General features: G+C 41.8%; 1 protein-coding gene across 1 annotated transcript; it reads left to right on the forward strand.

The window, feature by feature from the left end:
- Positions 1 to 2,348: 2,348 nt before the first annotated feature.
- Positions 2,349 to 27,910, forward strand: TTLL12 (tubulin tyrosine ligase like 12). The gene is made up of 14 exons (XM_066568410.1): positions 2,349 to 2,487; positions 9,222 to 9,397; positions 11,422 to 11,620; positions 12,807 to 12,966; positions 13,558 to 13,688; positions 16,218 to 16,294; positions 20,293 to 20,409; positions 20,537 to 20,731; positions 22,260 to 22,371; positions 23,153 to 23,304; positions 23,378 to 23,459; positions 23,902 to 23,970; positions 25,446 to 25,584; positions 27,403 to 27,910. The coding sequence occupies exons 1-14, from the start codon at positions 2,368 to 2,370 to the stop codon at positions 27,552 to 27,554; spliced, it is 1,881 nt and encodes a 626-aa protein (XP_066424507.1). The 5' UTR covers positions 2,349 to 2,367; the 3' UTR covers positions 27,555 to 27,910.
- Positions 27,911 to 28,000: the final 90 nt, after the last annotated feature.

A 28,000-nucleotide genomic window follows, 5' to 3' on the forward strand; every position in this document is an offset into this window, starting at 1 on the left:
GGAAACAATCAGAATAAAATACTGTGGTGACTCTTCTTTACAAAGATTGTCCACAAACACCTGCTTTCATGAGAGGCTGGCAGTGGTACTGGGCTGTGGCTCTGGCATCCATCAGAGCAGGAAGGACTGCTCCTGAAAGCCTCACGGTGCTTGAAGCAGTGGTGGGACAATGGTGAGTGCTAGTCCCTGCTCCCTGCTCCAGGAATTACTGCTGCTGTGAAAAACCAGCAAAAAAGTAAAACAAGCTGCCAAACACAGCAGCTGAGCAAGACCACATTTAGGTAAGTGCTGGACAAAGTCAGGGAAGAGCCCACTTACACTCAACTCTTACCATGAGTGATTCTCACTGTGTCTTATATATTACTTGGAGTTTATCAGCAGCAGCCCCCAGACCTGCAAACTCACCCAAGCAGCCAGCCAGCAGCCACAACTCCCATCCAAAGGGATGTGGAAGTGCAAACAAGCAGTGAGAAAGCAGCTGCCTACACTTGGTGAGAAAAAGAATTATGTAAATTTCATGTTCGAACAGGATCACATTCCCCTTGCCTCTAGACAGGGCATGATCACTGTGGCACTACTGAGCAAAAACATGAAGACGCCCTAAGCTTTTCCTCCTTGGTCTGTTTTGTTTTGTTTTTTTTTTTTTAAGGTAAGTAAAAGATTTAACTACATAACATGACAAAGATAGAAGTGAGGGAAGGGTGGCCTTTTCAGTAAGCAAGGTCCCCAGGAGGACTACTAGTAAGTGATCAAACCTCCACATTTTACAATACTAGGGCAAGGTCAACACCACAGCCATCCTCTTTTCCCAAACCACAATATTAGCAAAAAATATGCTGAAACTCAGGGTAGCAGGATGGGAACACAGTTAGGGAACACTGGAAATCCAACTATTTTTTGATCTTCTGCTGTTTAATCAGGGAGGTCTCCTTAGAGACATCCTAGTGGAGCCTTTATGCTGAGGAAATGTGGGAACACAGCACATGGTGAGGCAGACACAGTCTCAGGCAAAGAGGAAAATTTGCCTGCATTTACTATTCAGATATCCAACCTGGAGATTTGAGTTAGATCCTCAGCTGCTGAGTGCTGATGTATAGTTACAGCACGTATGCACCATTTATAATCATTTTCTACTCTCTCTCTGCCTGGCCAACCTATTGTAGCCCTTTAGTTTATAGACCTTCCTCCTGAATAATTCTGTGATTGTGTGGAGAAAGGGATTGTTGCTACCCTTGGGTAGTTACAGAGGAGTTACAGAGGACACCGGTCCAGCAACACTAGACAGGGCAGAGGGCAAAGAGATATTTCTTCAACATGGCACATTCTCCACTGACTGTGGAGTCAGTGAAAGCGAAGCTTTCTTGACCAGCCACTAGATCTGATTTCTTGAACTTGACTATTTCCAGGGCTGTAGGACTCTCCTCCCAGCACAGTGCTGCACTGCCAGTGCAAGCAGCACTGAAGTTGAATTGATTTGAGGATGGGCTGGCAGGAAAAGGAATTTCCACAGTCTGTGGAGCAGATAATGTGCAGAGGGAGCGGTGTGGGTGCTCCCAGCAGCAGCAGCGGGCAAAGCAAAGCCCTGACCTGTGCTCTGAGCAGTGTCAGACAACTGGCTTCGCTCTTGGAGCTTTACAACCATACCTGAGGCAAGACCAAAGCTAGTAGTAATGTTTTAAAAGCCTCAGGTTAAACTGGTTTAGGCTATTCCCCACAAAATCTTGGAAGGAAGAGATTTTCTCAGAAATCTCTTCTAAACCATCCAATGAAAGAACTGAGAAGCCAGCACTCCACTACGGGTTCTTGCAAAAAACACACTCCCTCTTGTACTGACAGATGTTTAAGTCAGGCTTACATGTTAAAATTTCCTTGTCAACGTTCAAAATAAAAAAGGTTTAATTCAATAAATGACTGACACTATGTTTTTCCTGAGCATCACAACTCACACAAAGCAATTCCCACGGCTGTGGCCAGCAATCAGTGCCTGCCATGCCTCACATCCCACCCGGAACCCACTTCAGGGGGTATGGCTGGGGCCTTTCAGAAGAGCCCCTAAAACACCGGGGAAATAAAAAACATGTTGTGGCCAGCACTGCACCACAAACACTGGGAATTTTATTAACGCTCAAGGGCAGAAGAAGAACAAAAGAGAAGCAGAACCCCCATCTGCTCGGCAGACTGAAGCCTCCTCCGGGCCCTTCTCCTCCAGGGTGTCTGAAACCGCCCCGGCGCTACCGGGGCCCATGGCTCTCACCACGCTCCGGAGCCGAACCCCCGGCGTCTCCGGGAACGCTCCGGGAACGCCCCGAGCGCCGCTCCCGCCTCCCCGCCCGCCCTCGGCCCCGCCCGGCGCGTTCCGGCCCGGCCATGGCGGGAGAGGGCGAGGAGGCTCTGGCGGCCTTCGTGGCCCTGCATGGGGCCGCGCTCCGCGCATCGCAGGTCCCCACGCAATACTGGGAGAGCCTGAGCCGCAAACTGCGCGGAGAGGTGGGTGAGCGGCGCTGGGGCGGCTCCGCACGGGAGAGCGGCGCTGAGGGAGCAGCCCCGGAGGGCAGCCCCGGGCTGGGGGAGAGCCGCGCTGGGGGAGCAGCCCCGAGATGGGCGAGCGGCGGCCGTGGGAATGGCCGTGGAGAGCCGTGCTGAGGGCAGCCCCTGCAGCCCTGGGCGAAGAAGAGAGTCCCGGTGTTGCTCAGCAGGGGACAGCGGGAAAGGCACGGTGCGGGTTGTGTTACCGAGACTGCAGCTCGGGGCTCTAAAAGACGTCAGGTGTATTGTACATATCTGATTTCGTCTTTTTGTTGTCGGCGTGAAGTTTGGAAGCGTTTGGAAAGCCTCGTAACTAGCGATACAGTACTGGAGAGAGGTGATGAATCGAAAAAACCACAGCATTCTACCAGCTTAAAAGAAAAAAATTATCTCTGTCCCAGGCAAATGCAGGACAATGTCCTCAACCCTTCAGCTTTTTATGCTAAAGAGAGTTAAGAAAAAACAGCAACCGTAGTAGTGTTAGACTCAGGATGTTGTCATATCGTAATCCATTATGGTTTGTATTGGCTTTTGCCTGATTTTTAATTTTTTTTCCAGTTCACTTCCACGCAGATCTGCCCTGCGGTCAGTCACTTATAACTGTGCAGAGCTCAGCCAGCTCACCTCATGTGTGCATGAGTTATCTGGCTTGGGCAGTATTCTTCAGGTGAAGCTGACCCCTGGCCCTGAGCTAAAGGGAATGTGGAGGCACAGGCACACTGCAGGGTGGAGTATCCCTTTTCACCTTTATAGCAACCATCTGCTTGCTTCCTGAAGCTTTGTGATGAGAAAGGGAAGAGAAACAAAGACAAGAAAAAGAGTGATTTTAAACAGATTGTAAAGACACGGGTTGTATTTAGACAGTTTTTTTCTGTTTGCACATCTGCAGCCCAGCCTCAGTGATGAGGAAAGCTGTCTTTGATTTGTGGGAGTAAAGGAACAAGGAACTGAGGCAAAAACCTTTCGTCTGGAGAATTGAGAGTGCTTGAGGGAGACTGGAGGAGTTGACCTGGAGAAGAGGATATGAATGAGGTGAATTTCTAGTCCTGAGGAGAGAAAGAGATCTTATAACTGGAGAAAGCAACTAGTGGTGGTTTGCTGGAAGGCAGGATAAGCAGTGAAGAAATGGGTGAGATGGGGTGAGAAGTTTGAGCTGGTAGTATAGAATGGTAGAGAAGATGAGGGAACTGCAGTTTAACACCCATGTACAGGTAAAGTAATTTCTAATTACCTGAGTGCTTCTTTTCCCCATCTCAGCTCCAAAGTAGGAACAGGAGAAAAGCATTGCAAGTCATGATATGAGTGTTTATAGTCAGGAAAGGTCTGATTATGTTCCTGCAGCTTTCAGTCTGTTGTGTGGTGGTGTTAATAACAGGAATATGTGTTTATTACAGAGAAGATTACTGAAAATCTATACTATCTCAAGCATATGCCCAGTCACAAACTCCTTGTGGAATTACGTCTCCCTCAGTAAGTATTCATGCAAGGAACTTAAGTGGAGCAGGAATATTGTCACAGACTTGTTTTATGAAAAATCCTTTCCTTAGGATTTTTTCTCCTAGAAGCTGAGAGGCCTCAGAAACAAAATGTAAACATTGGTTATCTGCTGCTGTGGAATGCAACAGGTGGATCTGTGATTGGTCTCCTGTGGTTGTTTCTGATTAATGGCCAATCACAGTCCTGCTGTCCGGACTGTCTCGGTCAGTCACAAGCCTTTGTTATCATACCTTTTCTATTCTTAACTAGCCTTCTGATTAAATCCTTTCTTCTATTCTTTTAGTATAGTTTTAGTGTAGTATGTATCATAAAATAATAAATCAGCCTCCTGAAACATGGAGTCAACATTCTCATCTCTTCCCTCATCCTGGGACCCCTGGGAACACCACCACAGAATATCTGCTGCTCTGCTTAGGTAGGAGGGTATGAGAAGGGATGTCCTGGAAGAGGATGGAACAGAAGACAGTATAGAAAACCCAAAGTTGAGAGCTGTTATGTTTCCACATGCCGGTGTGAAGCTGGAGGTAGCAAACTGAACCTGTGCTGTGACCTAATGCAGGCTTGAGATTTGTAACCTGTGGCTGAAATCCTTGCTTGTTAGCAGCTTTGCTGGGAGGGTGTAACACTGAAAAGGTAGGACAATAGAGCGAGGAGAGATCCCTGGTGCTGATGTTTTTAGGGAGGCTGGGATGATGAAAGGCATAAGGAAGAAAGCACATGCCCTAAGGCAGCAGACTGCTCCTGCTGCTTCATTTTACTTGCAGTAGTGGCTGAGCAGGCTCTTCTGTACTAAATGTAGCAGTGTGTGTGGAAAAAGAGACTTAATTATTTCAGTGAGCTTTGGAAGATAAAGCAAGCTGCTGAGTGCTTGTCTCTACTGCTGCAGCTCCTGGTTTTTGCCCAGAAGAAGGGCAAAAGGATATGGAGAAAACAGGGGTGTTGAGGAAAAGTTACTGTGAGGAGTGCTGTGGACTGGGATAACCTCTTGAGGAGGTAGAGACAGAGTCACAGGACCTTACTTAGAACTGGACTATGCAGAATGGCTGGAGGAGCAGCAGTAAAGAAAGAAAAGGAGGTGAGGGGAAGGGGTGAAATGGTTTTGGGAATCTAAGTAATAAAATATAACTCAGGGGGCAAAACCCCAGGGCAGTGTAGAACATAGGATGTTTCTTGTGACATGTGTTAAATGGGAGGAATTTTTCCTTTGTCCTAACCTGCTGCAAAGATTAAAACTTTCTAGCATAGAACTTGAAAAATTTGCATCTATAATACAGATAAAAATATCTCTTGCATCAATACCTCTAGAACCCAGCCCAAGCAACTGTTATTCAACACTGTCACACATATTTCAACCCTCGCTCCACTGTGTACACCAAAGCCTGTGAGAAGTGGAGGGTTTGGTTGTTTTTAGTTTTTTTTTAATTTACCTTGGGATCTGCTGGAGCAGGTTTCCTTCTGAGAGCATTATGTAATTGGATTGCTCATTCAAAACATGGTGTAACTGCTAGATTGGTAAACCTGCCTTTAGTTATTCATTTGCATTTAACATTCAGCATCTGTTGGGAGGAAATTCTTTTTGTGTTTCTGGCAGAAACTTGAAAAATAAAATATATGCATATGTAATCATTCATTATAAGTGCTGAAATTCTGTTTCTAGTGTAGTGAATGTTTCTTATGCTCTTGAATAAACTGTATAGTATGTTTATAAGCCTGGAAAATACAGTGCCTGCATCTAATTTATTCATAATATTTTCTTTTTCTATTCCAGCCATACACTAAGTTATTTTGCAGTTGTATTTCTCTGTATTGCAGGAAGGTTTTTGTAGCCCTCACATGCTGCTGGCAAGAGACTGCTTAGAGTTTCATCCCAGTTAGAAATGGAGGCTCTTAATTAATTACTAGAAGGAATGCAGCATGATAATACTGCTAGATTTTATTTTCCAGAGCAGTGGAAGGCAGCCTGTTGCTTAGAGGTTACCTGTGGCCTTCAAAGCAGTTTGCAGTGTGCCCTAAAAGAATTTGCTAGAGATGCCTGTGTGGTTAATGTCGTGACATGTACCTGCTTTGGTATCAAGTTCTCTGGTTTGCTGGGGTTGGTTAGGTTGGAACTGTACCTGAACATGCAGAGGGAGGGATTTTGCCCAAACATGTTTTGCTTGCAAGCAGTTGTGCCACTGGAATGTGTTGGTACCTTTTTGCTGTCTAGAAGTTATTGGTTGCACTGGTGGAATACTTAATGTGAGCTCTCCCTGTTCTGCTTCAAGCCAGAGATTACTTTTCAGATTGGTGGTGTGATCTTATCCAGCTGGTTTTTGCTTAAGGAGCTTACTTAAGATTCCCTTAATGGAGCTGCTGTGTTAATAGGTTCAGTGTGACAGCCTGGCTCAAAGGGAGGGAGGAAGAGAGGACACACAGAACTGTCTGTGTATCCACACTGACAACGAGGTGCTTCTGCCAAACCCATCCGTGAACTGCTGAACTGCTTGTATTATCAATTACGAGTTTAAAAAACAGCAAAACCCTCACAAAAAGCCACTGATTAAAGGTGGTCTTGAGCTGCTGCTGCTGCGAGAAGTGTGATTTGCTTTGGGTGAGGAATACACATAGTTCACTTTTAAGTGGTTATAAATTCTCTAGAAGAAATTTTTCATTAAGCATAATTCTGTAAAGGTATTAAAAGTGGAGATTTTTGCTAAATGCAACTGCTACAGCCTGGTGTATCTGATAATTTGTCAGAGGGAAAGACCAAACTTTGGCTTAGGGCATTTGGAATCCCTTCATTTTTCAGTCTTGAGATGATATTAAATACAAAAAAATAAAATAAAATATAAATGCAACAGCTTCCCCTTAGTGTTATGGAGGAACTCGATATTCATTGTGGGTGTTTGGTAAACAGGTGGAGCCTGTCCTGAGGGAAGGCTGAAGCTGAGTCAGCCGCTGGCTGGCCTCCTGTCCCTTTCACAAACTCCTTAAGACAAAAACCAAGTGTGGAAAACACACACAGTGCCACGATGCAGCACATACCAAGTGGCTCCCCTGAGTCACACTTGCACTTTTCATTTTCTGATGATTCCCACTCACTTGCCTGTTGCTTCTTTGCTGGCTAATGAGGTTGTTGAGGATGGCCCTTGATCCAGGCAGGAGCACTGAAGTGTCACTTCAGGGAAGAGTGGAATGTGTTTCCTGGCACTGCTTTTGCTGGCTGCCATGGGCTGGGATTAGCATTTGTGCCCCTAACCTGACCAGGGAGCTCACCCAGCTGGGAGCCAATCTGACAAAAATTAGTTGTGAGCACAGGGAAGGGCTCTTCCTTTTTCTGGGACCTGCCTGCAGCTACATGAAGTTCAATAACTACAAATTTTCAAGGTAACTGTGCAGAGACTTGAAAAAGAATTGAAAGCTACTATTAGAACAGCAAGAGGTTTTGATACTGCTTATTACTGAGTAATGTTATCCTCTTCTAGCAACTGGAAAACTAGAAATAAATTGGAACTGCTATTTTGATACCTGCTGAAGTGAAAGAAACTAAGTTTCTGATTTTTTTTTTAATGGGTGTGGTTTTAATCTCTAGTAAGTTTGTTTGGAGAGTAATTTTCTTTACCCTAAAAAGATGCATATGCATGTATTAGCCAACATACTGTTAGCATCTCCTTAGCATTTAGCTAAGAAGCTGTGTGCTAAGAAGCTGTTAGCTAATAACAGCTAATAGCTGTTAGCTATTGTTAGCATCTGGAAGGCATCCCTGCCCATGGCAGCAGGGATGGAACCAAGACAATCTTTTAAGGTCCCTTCTAACCCAAGACATTCTATTATTTTTTATCCAACATGGTCCCCTCCCCTTTGCTTCCACCATCCCAGAGGAAAATACCATCCCCTGTTCCTCAGAAGGGAATTTCAGATACTTCTTCACTTGGATCTGATCTGGCTGAGAAGTAGATGAGAAGTAAGTAGATGAGAAGTAGCTGTTGCTGTCCTGCTGACTTTCTCCCTGTAATGGTGGACACTCCCTCTTTGAGCAACTGTCTGCTTTTTCTAGGTGCCCTTTCTTCACAATTGTGGAGTTGATTTCCTCATCTTCCTGTTAAGGCTTAGCAAAAATAATTGTCCTGTAGAAACACTCACCTGAACAAATGGAAGCTTGTTGCTGCCACTGGCATTTTACAGCTAAGAAGTTGTCAATATATAGAAGTAATGAATTTTAATAATGTGGCATTGCAGGCTGTGTGTTGAACCATTGCAGGTTTGGAGTGTTGAACCAGTAACTTGAGAGCTCACACTTTAGACCTTTCTCCTTCCCTGCTACATTTTAGTCATATTAGATTGAGGGAAATGATCTGTCTGCCCATGCCTGGTTTATTAGGTAGTATGTGAGTGATTCTAGCAAAATAATTCTTTCTGAAAAATTTCAACAGTCTTTGGAGGCTTTACCTATTTTTATCTTCTAAAAGCATGTCTTCATTTTGAAATGATGAGAGTTGTCAGCAGAGTCTTAGTTCTGCCAGATATGCCAGCCCACTGTTTGGGAAGGGAGCCCTGTGTGGTGACTGCCCTCTTTCTGTATGTTCTAGATGGAGTTGTTGCATCCAGAGTAGGCAAGAATGTAAACAAACCCCTTTCAGCACCTTAGTAGACATAAGTGTATGAAACTTAATTTTATATATAGCAATATAAGGAGTATCCCAATTTACCTGGGGGTGAGTGAGCACTGATAGTTCCTTTAATAGGGAAAGAAGAGAGAGAGAAGCAGGCTGAGATTTCTTAACTGGTTCAGAACTCAATTGGGAAAAGCTCTTTTTCTTCAGGGATCTTAATGTACTTTAGTATGGTTGTAGAGCCTGGGTAACACTCAGTTTTGCAGGTCTTAAACTACTGATTTTAGCAAAGGTTGAGCAAGGGTATTCTGTTTTCAGCCTCTAAAATTCTTAATGAGACGTTAAACTGATAGGCAATCGTTAGTAGGCCTGCTGCTGCCAAAGAAACCAACAAAGCTTCCTGCCAATATTGACTAAAGAAACTTCCCAAACAAACAGCTCTATTAAAATGTGAAAGAATAAATACTGTTGTTCATTCATCTCTTAAGTTAAAAATGCCGTTTTTTTATCAGATTACAGGAAAGAAATGTCTACAGGTGTCTCATTGTGCATATCAGAGTTCTATCTTATCCCGTTGCATGATATTTTCTGCACTTTCCATCTCAGATATTTGATGCTGGTGACTACTTTGGAATAATGCAAGTAGAAGAGGTGGATGAGGAGGAAGAAGTTGATGAAGAAATGGAAGAACAATTTAAAAAGAAACCAAATCCTGGAAATGGACCTTGTTTCAAAGTTATTGTAACAAATGAGAATGGACTTCAAGCCTCTAATCCCAATAGGTGAGTTGTGATTTTGAAAATATTGTTCAGTCTTTGAGTAGTGTGAAACCCTAAAATAATAGTGACTTGCTTTGAGACTTGTTGGAACCTATTCAGAAATCCTCTTTTCCACCTCTAAGACATAGCTGTATGTTTGAGGAAAGATGCATGCTATGAAGCACCCCTTGCAAAGGGTACTGGGAGCACAAATATCCTAATGTGTTTCATTTTTAAGTCATGCAGGAAGATACTTAGAAATTGGTTTTTAGTAAACTCGGGGAGAAAATAAGGAAAAGGCAACCTTGAAATGATTTCTGCAGAAATAGAGCAAACCTTTGTATCTGCAAGACTGTGTGCCTGTGGAAAAAAAACTAAAGAAATACTTGTGATCTCCACAAACCTCATGCCAAGGTACTCACAGTAATATTCTGTGGGCTTCCATTTCCTTCAGTTGGCTGAAAAATAATTCAAGAGTGGTCGTGTGCATGTGTGTGGAATTCAATATATTAAATTACTGTTCTCTCGCTAACAATCAGCTTATCTGTCATGAATGTAAGACTAGGAGGCATGTATAAGACTAGGAGGCATGTATAAGACTAGTATAAAGTTGTGTAAGAAACAACTTTATGTTATAGTACTGCTTTTTGTGTTCTTACTGGTTTCAGATATAGAACAGGGTACTTGTCATACATTAATAAAAAGCAGTGAGATGAAGTCATCTCTGATGGAGATCTAAGTTCAGTTCTGCTCAGTTCTGTAAAACTTCTTTGAGACCATTCATACTTTTTAGATCTTTGGTAAACATGCAAAACCTAAAAATTTAAATTAAGCTTGATGAGTAAAACCAACAAAGATTCATAGGTATGTGCCCTGCCTTATCCTAAGTAATCACCTTTCTAAATCTGAGAATACACTTGAATTATCAAGTTCAAAACCAGCTCCTTTGATAATCTTGGGCTTCTTTGCAGCATTCAGGTAGTTTGAATATGGGAGCAGAACACCAATACCCCTGTTTGCAAACATTTTGAAAGAGCTTGACCTTAGCATTCTTTGAAAGAACTTGACCTTAGCATTCATAGGAGTCTAATTTTAAAATTAAGTTAGGTTTCATGTGTGTGTGGAATCTGGGATACAATAATTGTTCAACCATATTTGCCCTATGTGACAGCTAACATGTTTTCAGCTTTCTGAAATACAGGTGTTGTGGAGGGTATTTTGTGTGTTGTGGGGATTTTGCTAGCAAGTAGAATTCAGATTTTTCTCTGTAATTGTTCAGTCAGACGATATCACCAAAATGTGAAGAACCCTTCTGTTTGAAAAACTGTGGTTTTTTTCTAAAAGTCATGCAGCCTAAGCAAGGATTAAACTTGTCAAGGGAAGCTGTGCCAGATATGTATGGTTTTATTTTAGGTTAGATTGTAAATTTTTTAAGCAATGCAATTTTTTCTAAAAATGATTTGGTGACACACCCCACCCCTACCCAAAGGAAAAAAAAACAAAACAAATGGAAATGATCAAAACTTATTGCTCATTTTCTTATAATAGCACATACAGGCTTCTGATGATCAGACTTCTCCACGTGGCTTTACAGATGACAGTAGATATCACAAACCCTGTGGCTAACAAGGTCCTCAAGTAATTTTTCAAAACAGTGTATCGTTTTCCTGGTTAAGGCAAGAATATCAGGTTGTTGCAGTAGAGTTCATAGTGGTAAAAAGGGAAGGCATTTGTGTTCTTGGCTTTTAAAGGGAATAAACTCATAAACTGAGTGCCTGTTCTTTATCTGCTCCTCATTTTTATGGAAATGCTCACTAATGCACCATAAGCTTTCTAGAGCAAAACCGGAGTGTAAATTACTGCTGGAAAGTTGCTCCTGCAATGCCCCAGTATGTGCTCAGGGAGTGACTTTGTGACTCAGAGCAGATTAGCTATCACACCATCTCCAGGGAAAGGCAGCATTTGTTCAGAGCACGTGTGTGTGTGTCTGAGAGAGCCCTGGGGGTAACAGCACCCCGGGGTGTGATGCCACCCCAACTCTCCTGCAGCGTGTTCCTCGTCGACCACGCCTGGACCTTCCGCGTGGAGCACGTGCGGCACCAGCTGCGCCACGTGCCCGGCCTGCTGCACAGGATGGCCAACCTCATGGGCATCCCCTTCCACGGAGAGATCCCTGACGAGGGCAGCATCGAGCAAGTGCTGCAGGAAATGTGGAAGTACAGCCAGACCTACCAGCTCTCGCAAGGGGTAAGACTGTACGGGATGCTAAAAATTTTGGGGTGGATATGTTCCAATACATGAATATTAGCAAAGATCCTTACAGGCATTCTTTCTCATTGGAAGGAGAGCAGATGCTGCTTTTAGGGTGTGTGGGTAAGACCACACCAGATTTGGTCACCCTGCCCTCTCTAGCCCTTCAGCACTGTGCAAACGTGTCTTGAGCCTTCAAATGCTTCAAGTGCACACATGCCATTTTTGAGGGAATACAACCCTTGGGGTGCAGGTGAAAACCCTATTGTACTGTTTGCATTGGAGCTCCAATGTTTTTTTGAGTCTTTTGAATTAAAGAGGAGAAAGATGAATTCTTTGGCCTCAGCCCCTTGCAGAATGGGCAGGGCTAGCCCTGAGAAGTGAGAGCATGATCAGACTGCCCCTATTAGCTCAGGGTCTTGAGATTGTTCTCTGGACTGGTCATCTTTATCATTTAAGCTCAAATTTAACTCACAGTAGAATCAGGTCTGAAAAATCCCTGAGAAGGGAAAAAGTGTGACTTTTTCCTTAAATGAAAGGGAAATCTGAACAGTATCTCTGAGTCTTTCTATCCTATCTCTTTGTTTCTCAATTTGTCATGAATAGCTTGTGAGTGAAATGGAATTATCTGTGTTACTACTTGGAAAGTGATTTTCCAGAAGACAATTAATTCATCCTGTAGCTGAACTTGTCTTCTGTTCAATTTTCTAGGAAATATCTCAAGTCTACTCTCTCTGCTCCATTTCCGCCTTTATAAAAAGGCCACATTAGTGCTACCAAGCAATTTAAAGTTTATTTTCTCATTCAGGATTTTTTCGTGATGAGTGTTGCAGGAAGGGGCGCTTTGACGATGCAGCCTCCACACTTGCAGCCAGCTGTTGTTGCAGGTGGCAGTGTTGCTCTCCTTCACACTTAAACTTCAGACACTTTTTAGCTGATTGATTCTGAGAGAAACTGAAGGAAAACTAATCCTACCAAGCAGCCTTCTGCTGGTTTAGCTGTCTTAAGCAGCTGGTTTGGTTCAGGGAAAGTGGGTCTGGTAGGCAATAGCAGTAGCACAAGAAAGAGGAGGCTGAAGCAGGAATCTGAGAAGTGGTGTAAGGGTGCTGCCAGTGCCTCTGTCTCATGGAGCTTTTCCTGCAGTTCATGTGTGCGAGATGTCCCCCTCTCTTTATTCATGCAGACTGCAGAGGAGAAGGTTCCTGTCTGGTACATCATGGATGAATTTGGATCACGCATTCAGCATTCAGACCAGCCAAGTTTTGCAGCAGCACCTCTGTTTTATATGCCTCAACAAATTGCTTACACGGTTCTCTGGCCTTTGAGAGACCTTGAAACTGGTGGTGAGTGTGTGTCTGAGGAGCTGGGGTTTTCTTTAAAGCTTGCGATAGAAAATGGGCCAGTTCTTAAAAAATCATTGAACATTTCACAGTAGAACAAATGTTTCAAGACCAAAATGGCTGCATTCTTGTAACACTGTCAAATATAAAAGTTCTCTCTGGCTAATATTTCTGTATTTTAGGATACAGACCTTTTAGCAGTCCAAAAATGTTGCTATTGTTTTATTGACAGAGAATTTAAGTCTTGCATCACTACCTTAGTGAAACTGCAAATTCAGTCATCTGAGGGATTAAAAAAAAATCCCTTAAAATCTGTGTTTGTAGCTTTGAGTCAGAAAGTTAGGCTCTGAAAGTTGGGAAACACCAGGCCAATGATTTATTCCTGTAATCTTAATCAGGGGCCACCCTCTACCTCCATCACGTGGAGAAGATAAACATCCTGAATAATACTTCTTTTATCACGTTTCATTAATTATCTCTAATTTTTATTTAAATAACAAAAGTTGTGCTGGTATTGACTGTGCAGCTGTCATTTGAAGATTTTCAGTGGGAAATGAAAGGCAGTTCCTAAAGGTTCTCCTGGTTTTGGTGCAGATGAAGTCACTCGTGATTACGCTCACGGGGAGACGGATCGCCTGATCAGGAAGTGTGTTTTGTTACCCTGGGTGCCTGAAGTGTTGGATGTCAGCTCTTCTACTCCAGAGCCACCAGATGAGCATTACCAGGTATGATTTTAACAGGTTAATTCCATATCTTATCTCTTTTAAGAAGAGGCAGAGTCTAGAAAAGCATTGCAAGAATTCTGATTTTGCTTCTTTTTAAAGACTGATTCAAAGGACAGCCATTAAAATAAAAAAAACAATTCAAAGCACAGTGAGACAAGAAATGTCTTATACGTAATATCTAAGTGTTTAAATACTGGAGCAACATAAACAAGTTCTAATATTTTATTGCTGTATTGCATGGCTATTTTTATAAGCACACTACAAGGTACTTCATATGAGGCATCCATCTTCCAGGTAGATGTTTGATACATTGCCTAATAGGCTTATTGATTGAATTTGTTATTGTAGCATTGCTGTTCAGTCTTGAATTACAGAAAGATTTGTTTTATTATTTTAAGAAAAGTTTAATTTTTTAGACTGGATGCTGGGCTATGTTGTGGTTTAGAACTAATAAATATTGGAGCAAAAACATTTTTAAGTTGATGGCACTCTTCTAAAGTACTGATTCAGTTTGTTTCCTTTCTAATAAACGTTTGGGATATTTTAAGGATGTGAAATGAATGTTTGGAATCTCCTTGTCATGAACAATGTCTACATGACATTCACATATTAGAAAAATGAGGAAACTGATACCTATGAGGATGCTACTGGCTACTAATAGCATTCAAAATGCAGCTTCTAAACCCCAACCCTGTGTTTCTTTATGGTGGATGAGAGGCAGAAAATGCTCCATCCAGCTTGTTATTAACAATATCTAGTCAGAAGTGAAGTTAACCTTCTGCTAGGTAAAGTTGTACACTCATAATAACTGGGCTGTCATGTAACCTAAGGCAGATTGATTGGTTGTGATTTTGCATTTTTGGAAGACCCGTACTTTGCATTAACAGAGGAACAGCAATGCACCCAGAGTTTGTCTTATATGTATTCTCTTGGCAAAAAGTGCCTTGGTCTCAGAAAAGGCAACTTTTGTATGTTTTAATTCTGTTTTGGTATGATTGGGTCAAGTTAAAGAACTGTGTGGCAAATGAGTCCAGAATCCTCCTTTACCACTCTACCTTAAAAACATCTTTTCAAGGTAGCTTTTTTTTTAAACTGTCTCTGCCACTCAGCTGTTGAGGGGAGATGAGAGCTCTACTGATGCGAGAACCAACCAACTGAGCTTTCATTTACTGCTAGACATTCTAGAGTAAGAGAAAGTCTCAGCTAGTGACAAACCAGTGAGGAGTGTCTCAGGGCATGCCACATCCCTAGACACCAAAGGTGACACAGCTAGAAAGAGATACATCTAGATACAGCTAGAAAGAGATACCATGTTGCTGACAGTTCTCATTATATGTAAAATAATCCCAGTTGCTGTGACAACTCAGCAACATTTTGACTTAACTTTTTGATACTTGTTTTTTATTCTGTTATCCAATTCTGGTTTCCAACACAGACCACAAAGACTGTAACTTAAATGATGCTGTGGGTGATGATGGGGCACTGATTGCAGGAACAAGTGTCAGGGGAGGCAGCTTCTAATGAAATGTCTGGGATGGAGGAAATATCTCATGGGGCTAGGGATATTTCAACAGCTCCCTGTGTTTGAGCTGCAAAAAACACAGTAATGCATCCTCTGGTACTGTTCTGAGAATTGTAATCTTCTCACCTTAAAAGTACAAGCTACTTTCTTTTTCTGGAGTGACTGCAACCATTATTTTGTATTTGTTCCTGCCCAGTCTGTTTCAGAAGGTGATGTCTAAGATCTTTGATTACCATTGTGGTTTTGTTTGTCTTTCCACTTAAGCAGGATTTTATTGCTATACCAACCTTAAGGGTAAAGAGGTGCATATGTGGCTGGACAGACACCTCACTGCAATTTATGACAGTCTGGATCAGCTGGAATTCAAAGAGCTGTTGCGCAGCAGCAGCTGCTTTTCTTTCTCAAGATGTACTTCTCCTGTCCCAGAGTTTCTGAGAGCTGCTTTCCTTTTTGCAGGGCATCAGCAGGGATACAGAAGTGTATTTCCTTTTAGCAGTCAGAGGGGGGCTGTACAGGATAGAGAGAGACATTGCAGGCATGGTTGCTGCTGAAGACTGCAAAAAACGTTTTGCTTATTTTCACAGGAGCAGAATTGGCTTCCAACATCCTATAATTTTTTTAGTCATCTGTAACAAACTATCACAACTAAATGGTCAGTCTTCCATTTTGTTGGAAATACAACAACTTTGTCTTCTATTGCATATGGTTGGCTGTGATTTGAGGAATTTTTTTTCTCATGTTTAGGAGACAAGAATTTCTCAGGGTCATTCAGCAGTGTTGATGTGCCCTGGTCTTGAAGCCTTATTTCTTACTCCTTTTTACTGTTAGGATTTCCTTCTGCCTCTGTTCTTGTACTGATTTTTTTTTTTTCTGAACAACATAGTACACAACATAATGGAATTGTAACTTTGCTGAAATTCACTTGCACCAAAGAGAATGGAGTAAGACATGCAATGGACTCTTTCATTCTGACTGGAATTAACTTTTTGTGGTTTTCTGTTTTCTAGGCAATTTTAGCAGAAAACAAGGAAAAACTTCCTGTAGCGATAAATCCACCAGTTTATGCCAAAGACAAAGTTTTCAAGTATGTATTCACAAACAAAATGTTTTCTTACCACAATTATGTGCAGTAATTGCAGTGTGTTCAGGCCAAACAGCCTTTTCCATCTTTGAACAACAGAGGCAAGTTAAAGGTGAGTTTATATGGAGCCACTTGCCTAAAATTCTGACTTACTAGTTACCGCTCTTGGATTTATTCTTCAAAGTGAATGAATTGTCACTTACATAATTTCTAAAAAGTAAATTTAGTTTGGTTTTCTGTTTCTTTTTTTTAGTAAGTGCCACCTTCTGGGTGAAAGAAAAGTTGCATCATGTTTTAACACTAAGTTGCACAGTGGTGTTTTCACTAAGAATGATATAAGATGTAGAAGAGACGCTAAAGACTTGTCTTCTGCATTATAGCATGTATGTCCACAGGGGTTGCTCTGTGCTGTGTGAATATAACAGACTATTCCCCTTGTTCAGGTGGCATTACCAAACAGGAATCCTATAAAAACCTGGGATGTTTTAAATTGGACGTGTGTTTACTACAAAAATTAGCTGTATGCTGTGAAACCATTTCAGAAGAAAGCTGGAAGAACATTGCAAAGATAAGGGATTTTTTTGAGCAAAAACGGTGGTGCTGCATGGCCAGGCTGCCTTGTTACTGGTTTTATTCCAGAACAAACCATTGCTTAGCATGTGCTGTGAGTTGCACTCCGGGGTGTTTGTGCTCTGACACTGGGATCACAGTTCTTGCTTGAAACCTTTTGCTTAAATGGTAAAGTTCCACTAAAATGTATTTGGTAGGTGTACTCACACTGAAGAACTACTGAGAATCAGAAGTCACTTCTTGTGGAGAGACATTTGTTAACTTGCCCAGTGGTAGTCAAGGTTTCATTTGTGGTTGAAATCTCTGGTTACGTGACTGTGAGGATAAGCAAAAGCTGATACTTTTCATCTGATGTGCTCAGATACAGGAGTCAAAGTCAGATGCATTCTGATAGAGGCAGAAAGCAATACTTAGGGTGTTGAGAAACACTGACATATTTTTCCCTACTTACCTCTTTAGTTTGTATCTTACATTTCAAATGAATGGCACTCACATTAGGCAGAGAAGGAGGGGGAAGCACATTAAATCTTCCCACTTTTCTTCTAAGAAATTTAATCCACACCCAGTCAATGTACTCTTAAGGGCTTCCCTCCCTTTTCCTTTATCTTGTTCATATCTGGACAGAAGGCTATGAGGTCTCTCTCATGCTCTGAATTTTGTGTACTAATGTTCCTCCACAGGTAGAGCAGCATCTCAGAGTCCAGATGACTGAGTGGGAACTGCAGCCTTCCAGTGCTCTTGGCTTTCTCTAAAGGTTTTAGGGCTGTCATCCTGGGCAGACAGATGGGAACATGTGGAGCTGGGTAGATGGGTGTAGCCTGTTAGTAATGTTTGTGCTCTCCTTTGTGGATTGCTGCTGTTTTAGGGGATTCAGAAGAAATTCAAGCTGCAAAGTTTAGAAACTGGAACAAACTCTTAGTCATCTAGTATCCAAACAGAGTTAAGACAGAGAGTGGAAGATCAAATAAATGTTTAACCTGAGCCCTGAAAAGCAGGGGAGTGAGTACAATTAGTTTGATACAGCAAATTTATAGGTTTAATTAGGGCTTGTAGCATTGTAACTGCTGCCCTAGGGAGATTGTTCTATCCAGCTGTGCTGATTGCTGAATGGAAAAAAAGAATCAAAAGAACTAAATGCTTCAAAGACAGATTTATTAGGGAAAGTCTTTCCAGTTGGTGTTGGGCTTGATCATCTCTGTTTCTTTTGATCTTCTCTTTCATGTTTCTTTTCAGCTACATCAGTTACTGTTTTAAAATGTCCACAGAGCTGTTATGAGGCAACTCTTTGTTTTGGTTGGTCTTGTCAGCTCTGTGCTGTGGGAGTTGATTCTCATAACTGCTTCCTAGCTTTAAATATTTTGAGTTTAAAGTTAAGTAACATCTAAACATATTTATCTTACTTGTATCATTTCACTGAATGTCATCTTTAATCCCAAGTTCATAGCATCCCTACCAGGACTTCAGTGAGACCAGGGGAAAAAACCCATCATTTGGGAGGCATGGTTAGCTGGCTTCATTAGTTCAGTGTGTCACTGATACTGGACTGAAAGGTCCAAAATAGCTTGGCTGATAATACAGGATTGCAGTGGAGATGTTCTGCCCTCTGCCAAAGCCAGAATGGGACTTGGTGCATTCCTTACCTCTGTGTATCTTTTTGTGGCATTATCAGTGTATTACCTTAGAACAAATGAAATGGCCTTATTTCCTCTCTAATCTTAACCTCCCTCATCTTATTGCAATGATGTTCTTGCACTTAAAGCTAAATTGAGCTCCCCTATTACTTTTGTGCTGCATTTTAAGCAAGTCTTCAAATATGTAATCCTGAGTGCTCTGGATCTTTGCAGGATAGTGACTTGTAGGGTGTGTTTGTAAAGAACCAGTTTGGGATTTTCTGAACAACTTCAATTTTAGTACTTCTTGTGCTGCATGTGCTCTTTCTTGCCTATTTGTGTGGAGATTTTGGATGCTTCAGAACTTTGTTACAGCATTATATAATTGGCCTTTTGTCTTTAGGTCACCACTTTGATTTCCTCTTGCTCCAGCAAGGACTAACAGTTGCTCCAAACCAGTGGATGTTAGGGGAGCTTGTGGGTTTGGCAGTACTTGTAGTGGATCCAGTACATTTAGTATTACACTTTCCCCTTGTGTGCAGACTTACAAGGAGAAGCCAAGAAGCCACAAATTGCAGGAAGAAATGCTACTTGGACTCTGTAGAAATACTAATTTTGTTCTCTTGCAACAGTGAGGAAGGACTGGTGGCTTCTTTCAACAGGCTGATTCCCTTCATCCAGAGTGAAGTCAGCTCTGTCAGTTACAGGCTTCAGCATAAATAGTATAAATATTACAATATCTCACACATGGAGCTATGCAAAACACCTTAAATTCTTTAAAAAGCAAAGTATGTATTTCCCCCTGTGACTGGGCTATTTCTGCAGCTCATCTTTTTAGAGAAGTTAGAGATGTGTCTCTCAGGGGAATATATTTTCCAATTGGTTAGTAGTGGAGGAGGAGAGGAAAGTTCTACAACTGATAAGAATAGATCTGGAGAGAAGGAAGAATAGAATAGTTTCTCATGGAAAAAATTAGTGGTTTTTTATTGTGTTCAAATGTTTCCTTACCATGACAATGATATAAAAAACAGTCTTGCTTTTTGAGTTAACATGCTGAATTCTGAATTAAGTGGCCTCACTTAAAGCTATAAAGTCATCAAAATAGCCATTATTTCTATCTGCTTATTTTAGCACCCAAGTCACTGGTTTTATTTGAGAGGGAACTTTCCTAAGATATACAACAATTTACCTCATTCTTGGTTACATTCTGAAATGTATGTGAGGTTTGGGTTGGTGTTTTATATGATTTTAAATGAGGTTGAGAGGGAGTTTGTATCAAGCCTCAAAGTTTTCTGTATTCCCAGCATATACCTAATGTACCTACTTTCATATGTTTGTGTTATTTACAGTTCTGAACAAACAAAAATAATCTTCTGAAGCTACAGAATTAAGCTGACAAGATTTCCTATGACTTTCTTTCATGTGGATGACAGCAAGTTGATTTCTAGAGCTCTTTCAGGAGTGAAGGCATTCACAAGGCCACTCTTATTTCTGGATATTTCATGTAGAACAGTGAATTAATGGCACTGCTTCTGTGTCAGGGGTTTAGTCATCATCTTCTGAACTGTTGTTTTTATAAGGCTGTCAGAGCTAAACTACTTCTGATATTTCTATCTCAAAATAGATAATTTTTAGGTAATCTCTCACAAGTTTTTTATCTCTCCCACTTCAATTTAAGTTGTTTTTGTGAATCAAGAAGAGATTGTCACAGAGAGTGTATACAGGAAAAACATAAAAGTTTTTTTTCTGTTCAAGCATTAGTTGATCAGTTTCAGGAACTAAACTGACATTTTTCTTCTTTCGTGTGCTTCTTTCTTCTAGGGTTTTCACAGACATTCCTCAAGTTCTCAACAGCCTGACACATCCCCGTTTTGTATTCACAGACAACGAGGGAGAGGCAGACATCCTCTACAACTTCTCACACTTCAAAGATTATAGGTTAATTAATTATGGGATTCATTATTCCCCTGATAATACTTATTTTTAAATTTCTTTGCTATAAAAACTGTGTTCCCAAAGGCCTCCCCAGCCTTCCCCCTTCACCAAGCACTTGTTTGCATTGTAGGAAGCTAAGTGAGGAGAGGCCTGAGGTAATGGTGAACCAGTTCCCATGTGAGAACCTCCTGACTGTCAAAGACTGCCTGGCATCCATTGCTAGACGAGCTGGAGGACCAGATGGGCCCAGGTGGTTGCCTCGGACTTTTAACCTCAAGACAGAATTGCCGCAGTTTATCAGCTGCTTCCAGCAACGAGACAGAAGGTGACTTGTGTTTCCTTTGCCTTAGGTTCTGTCCTGTCTTGATCTCACTTCCCTCAAAGACCAGGAGCCCACATTTTGGTCTTGGCAGCTGTTGCACTACCATGATTTAGCTCTTGCTGCATTTATATTCAAGTGAATTTTACCTGAAAAGTGGAGGCTTTTTAGGTTTTTATTTTAGGTAAAAGTAATTAAGCAATGCAGTTTGAAACCCAGAAACTTTGCTGTGATTTGAATACATAGTTGAAGTCCTTTGCTCTTTTCCTAGTCAGGATCTTGCCTCTTGTGTTTAACAGGTATACAGAGCCTCAAAATGTGTTTGCAACAAGTGTGGGATTTTATTTCAAGAGAACAGTAGCAGTTGTTCTTGTACTTAAGCCGGAATGGAAAATGTTTAAAGTACTTGGGTTCTGTAAGGTTGTGAAAGTAAAATTGGTGTTAGACTGAAGCAGTTGTGGAGCTTTAGGGTTTTAAATCCACACTTCTGCTGGTGCAGCTCCCTTGGGTGGAAATTATGATTTCTCCTCTTGTGAGAGAGAAAGAGAGCATTAGCTACTGCTCTGTCTGTCATGGAGTACTGTGGTTGAAAGGTTGCTGCTTTGGTGATGCTTGTGTATTATGGTGACACCTGCCAGGTGTTTCATTTGGCCATTATTTGCTATTCATAATGTCTTATGGACTGGCATTGACCAGGAGAGAGCACACCTGCCACGTGTCCCTCGTGTGTGGTAGTTTAATTCCTTTTCAGCATCAGGGACTGACAGTGCATGCAGTGTGTATGTAAGCTTAATGGGAAGGAGGTGGTAGGAATTTTCAAACAAACAAAACAGAAGTTAAATGCTATCTTTAGCTCACTTTATGATACTTTAATAGTTTGAGGAAAGGACGTCAAGCATCACCCTGTCCTAACTTGAAAAGATAGGTGGAAAGACCAGCATATTGCTGGATTTTCTCAAGGATATCTCAAAGAATTTTGCCCCAGGAGGTGTCTGGGGGCTAGAAAGTGAGACAATGGTGGTGTGGTTTTATTTTCCTGTTGTGTGAGCTGCTGATAAACTGTGTGGTTTTTTTCCCAAAGAGATGAGTTCTGGTGTCATTTAATGTGAATGATTTTGAGGTGTCAGTAGGGACCAACTTGGAAAATTGCACACTACCCTGCCAGAGTGTTCTCAGGCTCCTAGCAGAACAATTCCATACTGTGACTTGCTTGTGCATGTTCATGGTGTTGCTGTTGATGGGTTGTTTTCCCCTTTTGATGGAGTCAGATGCAGTAGAAGGAGATAAACAGTGAGACAGAGTTAGGCCCTAACTAAAAAAAAAAAAATTTGTGAAAGGTACCACTGCCTTTTCTCTCCCTTATTCCTAAGACCTACTCCTCCCAGCTGTCAGCAGAAGTCTTAATTCTTGCAGTGTAGCCCACAGCTTTATAAAGTATTTTTTCAGGAGAAGACATGTATCCAGCCAAATGGATATTTAGCTGGATGAATGAGGTGGATACTTACAGGTATTGCTCTCTCACTTTCTCTCCCAGAGGAGAAGATAATCACTGGATATGCAAACCATGGAACCTGGCCAGAAGCCTGGATACCCACATCACCAACAACCTGAACAGTATCATCAGGCACAGGGAAAGCAGCCCAAAGGTGAGAGGGCATAGTTTTGAATGGGATTTAAAAAGCAAAGCTGAAAAAACTGCTTCATAGAACGAGGTCTGAAAATACAAAGGAAATTTATTCTTCAAAATACATATGCTGGCCATAAGCATACAGTTCAGAGTAGATTCAGTTGCAAATTGGTAAACTCCAATTGTTGCAAAGATGAACTCAGAGCCTGATGTTGCCTTATGTAAAGAATAAAACTTGCCCTGGCAATAAGGTGTACTCCAGCGTGGTGCTGCTGTAAAGCCAGTCCTCAGGCTGGCAGACAGACACACTGGCTGTAGTTAGCATTGCTCATCAATTTGGGAACATTATTGCTTCTTTCCCCTGGTTGGTTGTTATTGCTCAGTGGCACAAAGGACCACCCTTGCCAACAGGAGATGAGTTATGGAGCTTTTTACAGGGAGCCTGCAACATCCACCTGTACCTCACTGTGTGTGAGCACTGGAGCTCGCTTCAGCACCATTTGTTGGTGACGTGTGGACTGCATGTGTTTTCTGAGGTACAGAAATGCACACGGAATTGCTTCACAATTGTTGCAAAACAGCAAGGTCACCAGAGTTAGAAATCTGTGATTTTTAAAAATGAGAATATCCTGGCCTCCATATTTTCACACCTGTAGTCAGAGTGTGAACAAAAGCAACGTTGTCTGTTTGTGCACCTTTCTGGGGAAAAGCTGAAATGCAGGCAGGGCTGCCCTAAGTCACCGAGGTGCAGTGACACTTGCATTTCACCTGAGCTGTCCCTGTGCTGTGCTGTGCTGTAGGTGGTGTGCAAGTACATCGAGGAGCCGGTGCTGTTTGAGCGCGAGGACGTGGGGCTGGTGAAGTTCGACGTGCGCTATGTGGTGCTGCTGCGCTCGGTGCAGCCCCTGCGGCTCTACAGCTACGACGTGTTCTGGCTGCGCTTCTCCAACAGGTGCTGCCCTCCCCTCGCAGGCTGCACCTGCTGACACGGAGCCCTTAAACTGAGGAGTTGTTCTGTTCCTTAGGGTGTTCTCGCTTGATGACTTGGATGACTACGAGAAGCATTTCACTGTCATGAATTACACTCCTGGTGCGACATTGAAACAGGTAAGCAAACTGTCCAAAACACTCCCTCACCTTTCTGTTGATAGAAAATCTTCTGGTGTTTGCTGTTAGCAAATAGTCTGTTTCACATCCACTTCAACAGGGTGTTCAAAACACCTGAAGTCCTAAGCAAATACTTTCCTAGACTCTCTCCCCTCTTTGCCCCAGTTACCTGTGGTTATCTAAAGTAATACAAACCTATGTTCTGAATGGAATCCACATTGAGAGAGACAATAAAAGAACTATAAAAAACAACAGCCTGTCATTGTCAAAGCCTTATTGTGATCTTTTACAACAAGAAATCCTGCAACAAGGAAGGTATTCAGGAGCTGTCTTAATTCCCTAGTTCTCTACTTGCATTTGTAGGAATGGCAAATATATTTGATGCTCCATTCTCTTGTCATTCCTGACCAAGACAGCCTTTGATGTTACTGAACTGTTTTAGGTGCACTGTGAAGACTTTATTCCTCTGTTTGAAAAACAATATCCTGAATATCCTTGGACAACAGTGCAAGTAAGTCAGCAACTCATCTTTTTCATGTAAATGGTCATTATGTGTTTTGGGTTTTTTATACTCAGCAAATCAGCTTTTCCAAAAGTCTTGGATTGTTAGGATTTTTTTTCTTAGAAGACATATTTCATGTGTATCACAAAGGAGATCATATGTTAACCTTTACTTCAAACTGTGTAATTTGCCCTCAAATACTTGCTTGTTAGAGGATTGTATTTTATAATTTGAGAATTTTACTTCATGATCACACTGTGATAATTCTTTATGTTGGACGTAGCAATACAGCCAGTCCTGACTACTCCCAAGTGTAGAGTTTTCTGCTGCTGCTCCAGCTTCTCTGTGTTAGAAGCCTTGCCAGAGCCCTGTCCCTGCTCCTTGCAGAGATGACTTTTCACAAGAACACAGATGGCTCTCTCATACCAGGGCATCTTTTTACTGTAAAAAGGAAGCTCCAAATACTACAGTTCCATAAAACATGCAGGAAGGCACATGAGGGCCTTCTCATTGATTTTCATTTTTCCTGTGATTCGTGCTTGAAAGAAAAAGCTGAATGTGAAGAGCTGCTTCAGAAACATGCACAAAACTGAATTCTTTCATTCTTCCATATTTATTAGGAGCTGGAAGAAACAGAGTGAATGATAGCTGAGCCTTTATATGTGCATATTCATTCAAAAGTGCATAAATTATCCAACTGTGACTTGATTTCCTAGATTAATTCATATTTGTTTTAACTAGATCCTTGTATACTCAGACTGTGACAGGTTTTAAAATAGTCTGAAAGAGACTATAAGGGGTGAAAAGAGAGATGTAAAAATACATCCTGTAGGTTATCCAATGTAGTACAGTGTACAAAAAATAGAGGGAATTATTCACTGCAGCATAAATTCAATGCTAAAACTCACATCTCTGTGTTCTTCCTGGTTTATTTCATTTCCAGATTGGATATTTGACTGTTTTTCAAAATACCTATGTAATACATTCTTCAAATTTCTATGTCCCCCCCACCATTCTTAGGGGTATAAATAGGTAGAAGATTTTTCATTGCAGAACAAAACAAAGCAAGACTACAGCTGAATAGGCAGGAAAAAAGCAAGAATTTCACAATTGTACTGCTGGTTTTCACAGAACTCTCCTAGGTTTTCTTTTTCCCCTCCTCTACACATAAGTGCAATACTTGGCATAATGCCTGAGAAGGGGGTTAATTATAATGTTAAATGCACTATTTTTAGGATTTTCATAGTATTCATTGGCTTCCCAGAAAAGTCCATGGATATTGCCTGGTGCTGAGTTCTTTCTTTGTGTTGGCATTAGGTCTAAATGCACATTTGGAAGCCAGTACTGTGCAGATTTTCATCTGTTGTGTAGTGCAATTTATACAAACCCTTTCAAACACTGCATGAATGAAGTGATTAGAAACGTGTGTTGCTTTTATGGAAGCTCACTGCTCATTCAGAATTCACTGCTTTTTCTGTTATTAGGCGAGTATTTTTAAGGCATTTGCTGAATTGTTCCAAGCTGCTACATCTAAACCTGCCCCTCTTGGCATCTGTGATTATCCATCTTCAAGAGCGATATATGCCATTGACTTGATGCTTAAGTGGGACACCAGCAGAGATGGTGAGAAGCTCTTTATTTGAGTGTTGAATTGTTTATGTTTGTGGACCTTTTCAGAAGTCTGTTCTCTGTGCCTCCCACTGACACCTGAAGTTGCAAATTTGTGGGGATACCATCTGCCATGCTGGTCAACAGGAGTGATGCAGCTGCCAGCTGCTGGGCTGCATCCTTGTTTCCCTGCTGCCGTTGTTCTCTGTTTGGAGAAAAACAGAGCAAAACAACAGGGGGGTGGGGGGGGGGGGGGAAAGAATCCAATCAAACCACCACACACACAAAAACCCCAAACAAATGTCTGAAATACACAACTCTCTATGAAAATCTTGGAGACATCTAATTGCCTATGGCTTCCAGACTTAGAGCAGTGTTCGGTGCACAGTAACTTACTGTGGCAGGGAAGGGACCACATTCACCATTTCAGTGCTGTTGATGTCCTCAGGGCTGACATTCAGCTGTTACCAAGTCTCTGCAAGAACATGTGAGTGAGGCTGCTTCATGTTAGTGCCACAGCATGGCTGCCTACCTGAAGCCTTTCTTCCAGGCAGCTGTGGAGTATGGAGGACTGGTAGCAAAGTCTGCCAGACAGAATAGTTTGTTGTCTCACTAGGAGGCTCAGAAGTGTTCTGTAAATGTCCCTGACTCAGACATGTGTTCCTTGTAGAGGTAAAAAAGTAGCAGAGGTGCCAACACGAAGAGAACTGCCAGGGATACTGAAGGGAGCTGAGCATACTCTCTTTGTGTGGTACTGGGTTCTCTGGGACACAGAAGTTGATTGCCTGGGCCCGTTTGCATGCAGAGCAATTAGATGTTGTGTGTTGGGTGAGTGCCCCATGGCCACTGCTGCAGGGACTGATTCTGTGAAGATTGAGTTGCTTTCATGGAGGGAAATGATTGAGAAACAGGAGATATAAAATGGAGCCTTTGCTGCTGAGATGAGGTGGAGCAAGGGTTAAATGTGCTTTGCTATGTTCACACTGGATCCTCTTTCACCTGTCCCAGAGGCGTCCTGAATGGGATAAGCAAAGCAGCTCACAAACATTACTGGATTGAGGACAGCTACTGTAGTAAAAGAACCAACCTCACATTACATGCCTGGCTGAACATGAGCTGCACAGGTCCCTGGCCTTTTGAAAGTGAGGGGTGGTGCCAGTGGCAATGCTGTAAAGCTGTGGGCAGCCTGTGGACAAAGAGATTTGTTGCTCCTGTGCAAAGCACAGTAGGATTCACTTATCCATCAGAAGGTTGTTCCTCACTTAACAATCTCAACACCAGACATTAAACAAAATCCTTTGGTTTTCTCTGCACAGAATGCATTTGATTCAGAACTGATGAAGTTTTAAGAGAAAGTTAAATTTCCTGACTTCCTTTAGGAGTGGTATGAAGTGGCAGATGGGGGTGGCTGCAGTTAAAGGAACAGGACAGCTAAATACCTAGGAGGTTTAAGAAAGCAAGGTTTGTACTGAAATGTGAAAGGAGAAGCAGAGTTTTCTTGAAGATGTTTGAGACTGACAAGCAAAACAGCTGATTCAGGGAGATCATATTGAATGGCTGCAAATTCTCATTCCAGAGGAGGCACTGAATTAGCACAGTAGTTCCAGAATCTGTTGGATAATTGTCCTCTGGATAATGAAGGTAGAACATACTTCAGTCACTCCAATAAAAACCAACCTACTGAAACAAAAACACCCTACTGGCTTGGCAGTTTGGGTCACAAAAGATGTTTTTTCCAATAATTTTCTATAATTTCTGGATTGAAGAAAAATAGTGATTTGGGATCTCTGTAGAGTTTGCATTAAGCAGCAATGTTTGTGTTTGCCTTGACAGGGAAAAGAATTATGCAGCCTCAGATCTTGGAGGTGAACTTTAATCCTGACTGTGACAGAGCCTGCAAATACCACCCTACCTTTTTTAATGATGTCTTCAGCACCTTATTTCTGGATGAAACAGACAACTGTCATGTAACACACATTGTCTAACCACAGGAGATTTGACTCCATCAATATCCTTGTCAGATATGCTTATCAGCAGGATTTATATTTCAGTTCTATCAGCTGCTGATGCAACTGTTTTTCTGTACTGATCACCAGGGTAAAAAAAATTGTCTCAGAAGAATATGCCATATACTGTATTGATAATCCCTTTGTCTGCATTGTCCTTGTCTTGCTTTTGTTCTTTCTGTAAAACATAGCTGTGTGTTGACAAAGTGTCTTGTTTATTGAATATTGGAGGCCTCAGAGTAGAATTTGTTTTTCAGGTAGCCTGCTTGCTTGCTTGCTGGGAAACATTGCACAAGTTCCTTGTGTCAACATTAAAACTATAATTTTCTGAATCATGTTGGGGTTTGTATGTCTCTTTCTTATCTACCCCTCCTGTACAAAGATCGAAAACATTCTGGTGGGTGGGAAATCATGATAATAATAAA

The sequence above is a fragment of the Molothrus aeneus genome, chromosome 32 (assembly GCF_037042795.1).
Source record: "Molothrus aeneus isolate 106 chromosome 32, BPBGC_Maene_1.0, whole genome shotgun sequence".
Taxonomy (NCBI): domain Eukaryota; kingdom Metazoa; phylum Chordata; class Aves; order Passeriformes; family Icteridae; genus Molothrus; species Molothrus aeneus.

Bases quoted from the DNA above. Each gene is read 5' to 3' on its own strand.
- TTLL12 (XM_066568410.1), top strand. From the start codon at position 2,368: ATGGCGGGAGAGGGCGAGGAGGCTCTGGCGGCCTTCGTGGCCCTGCAT. The intron at 2,488-9,221 runs GTGGGTGAGCGG...TTTCCATCTCAG, and splicing joins GCCGCAAACTGCGCGGAGAG to ATATTTGATGCTGGTGACTA. The intron at 16,295-20,292 runs GTATGTATTCAC...TCTTTCTTCTAG, and splicing joins GCCAAAGACAAAGTTTTCAA to GGTTTTCACAGACATTCCTC.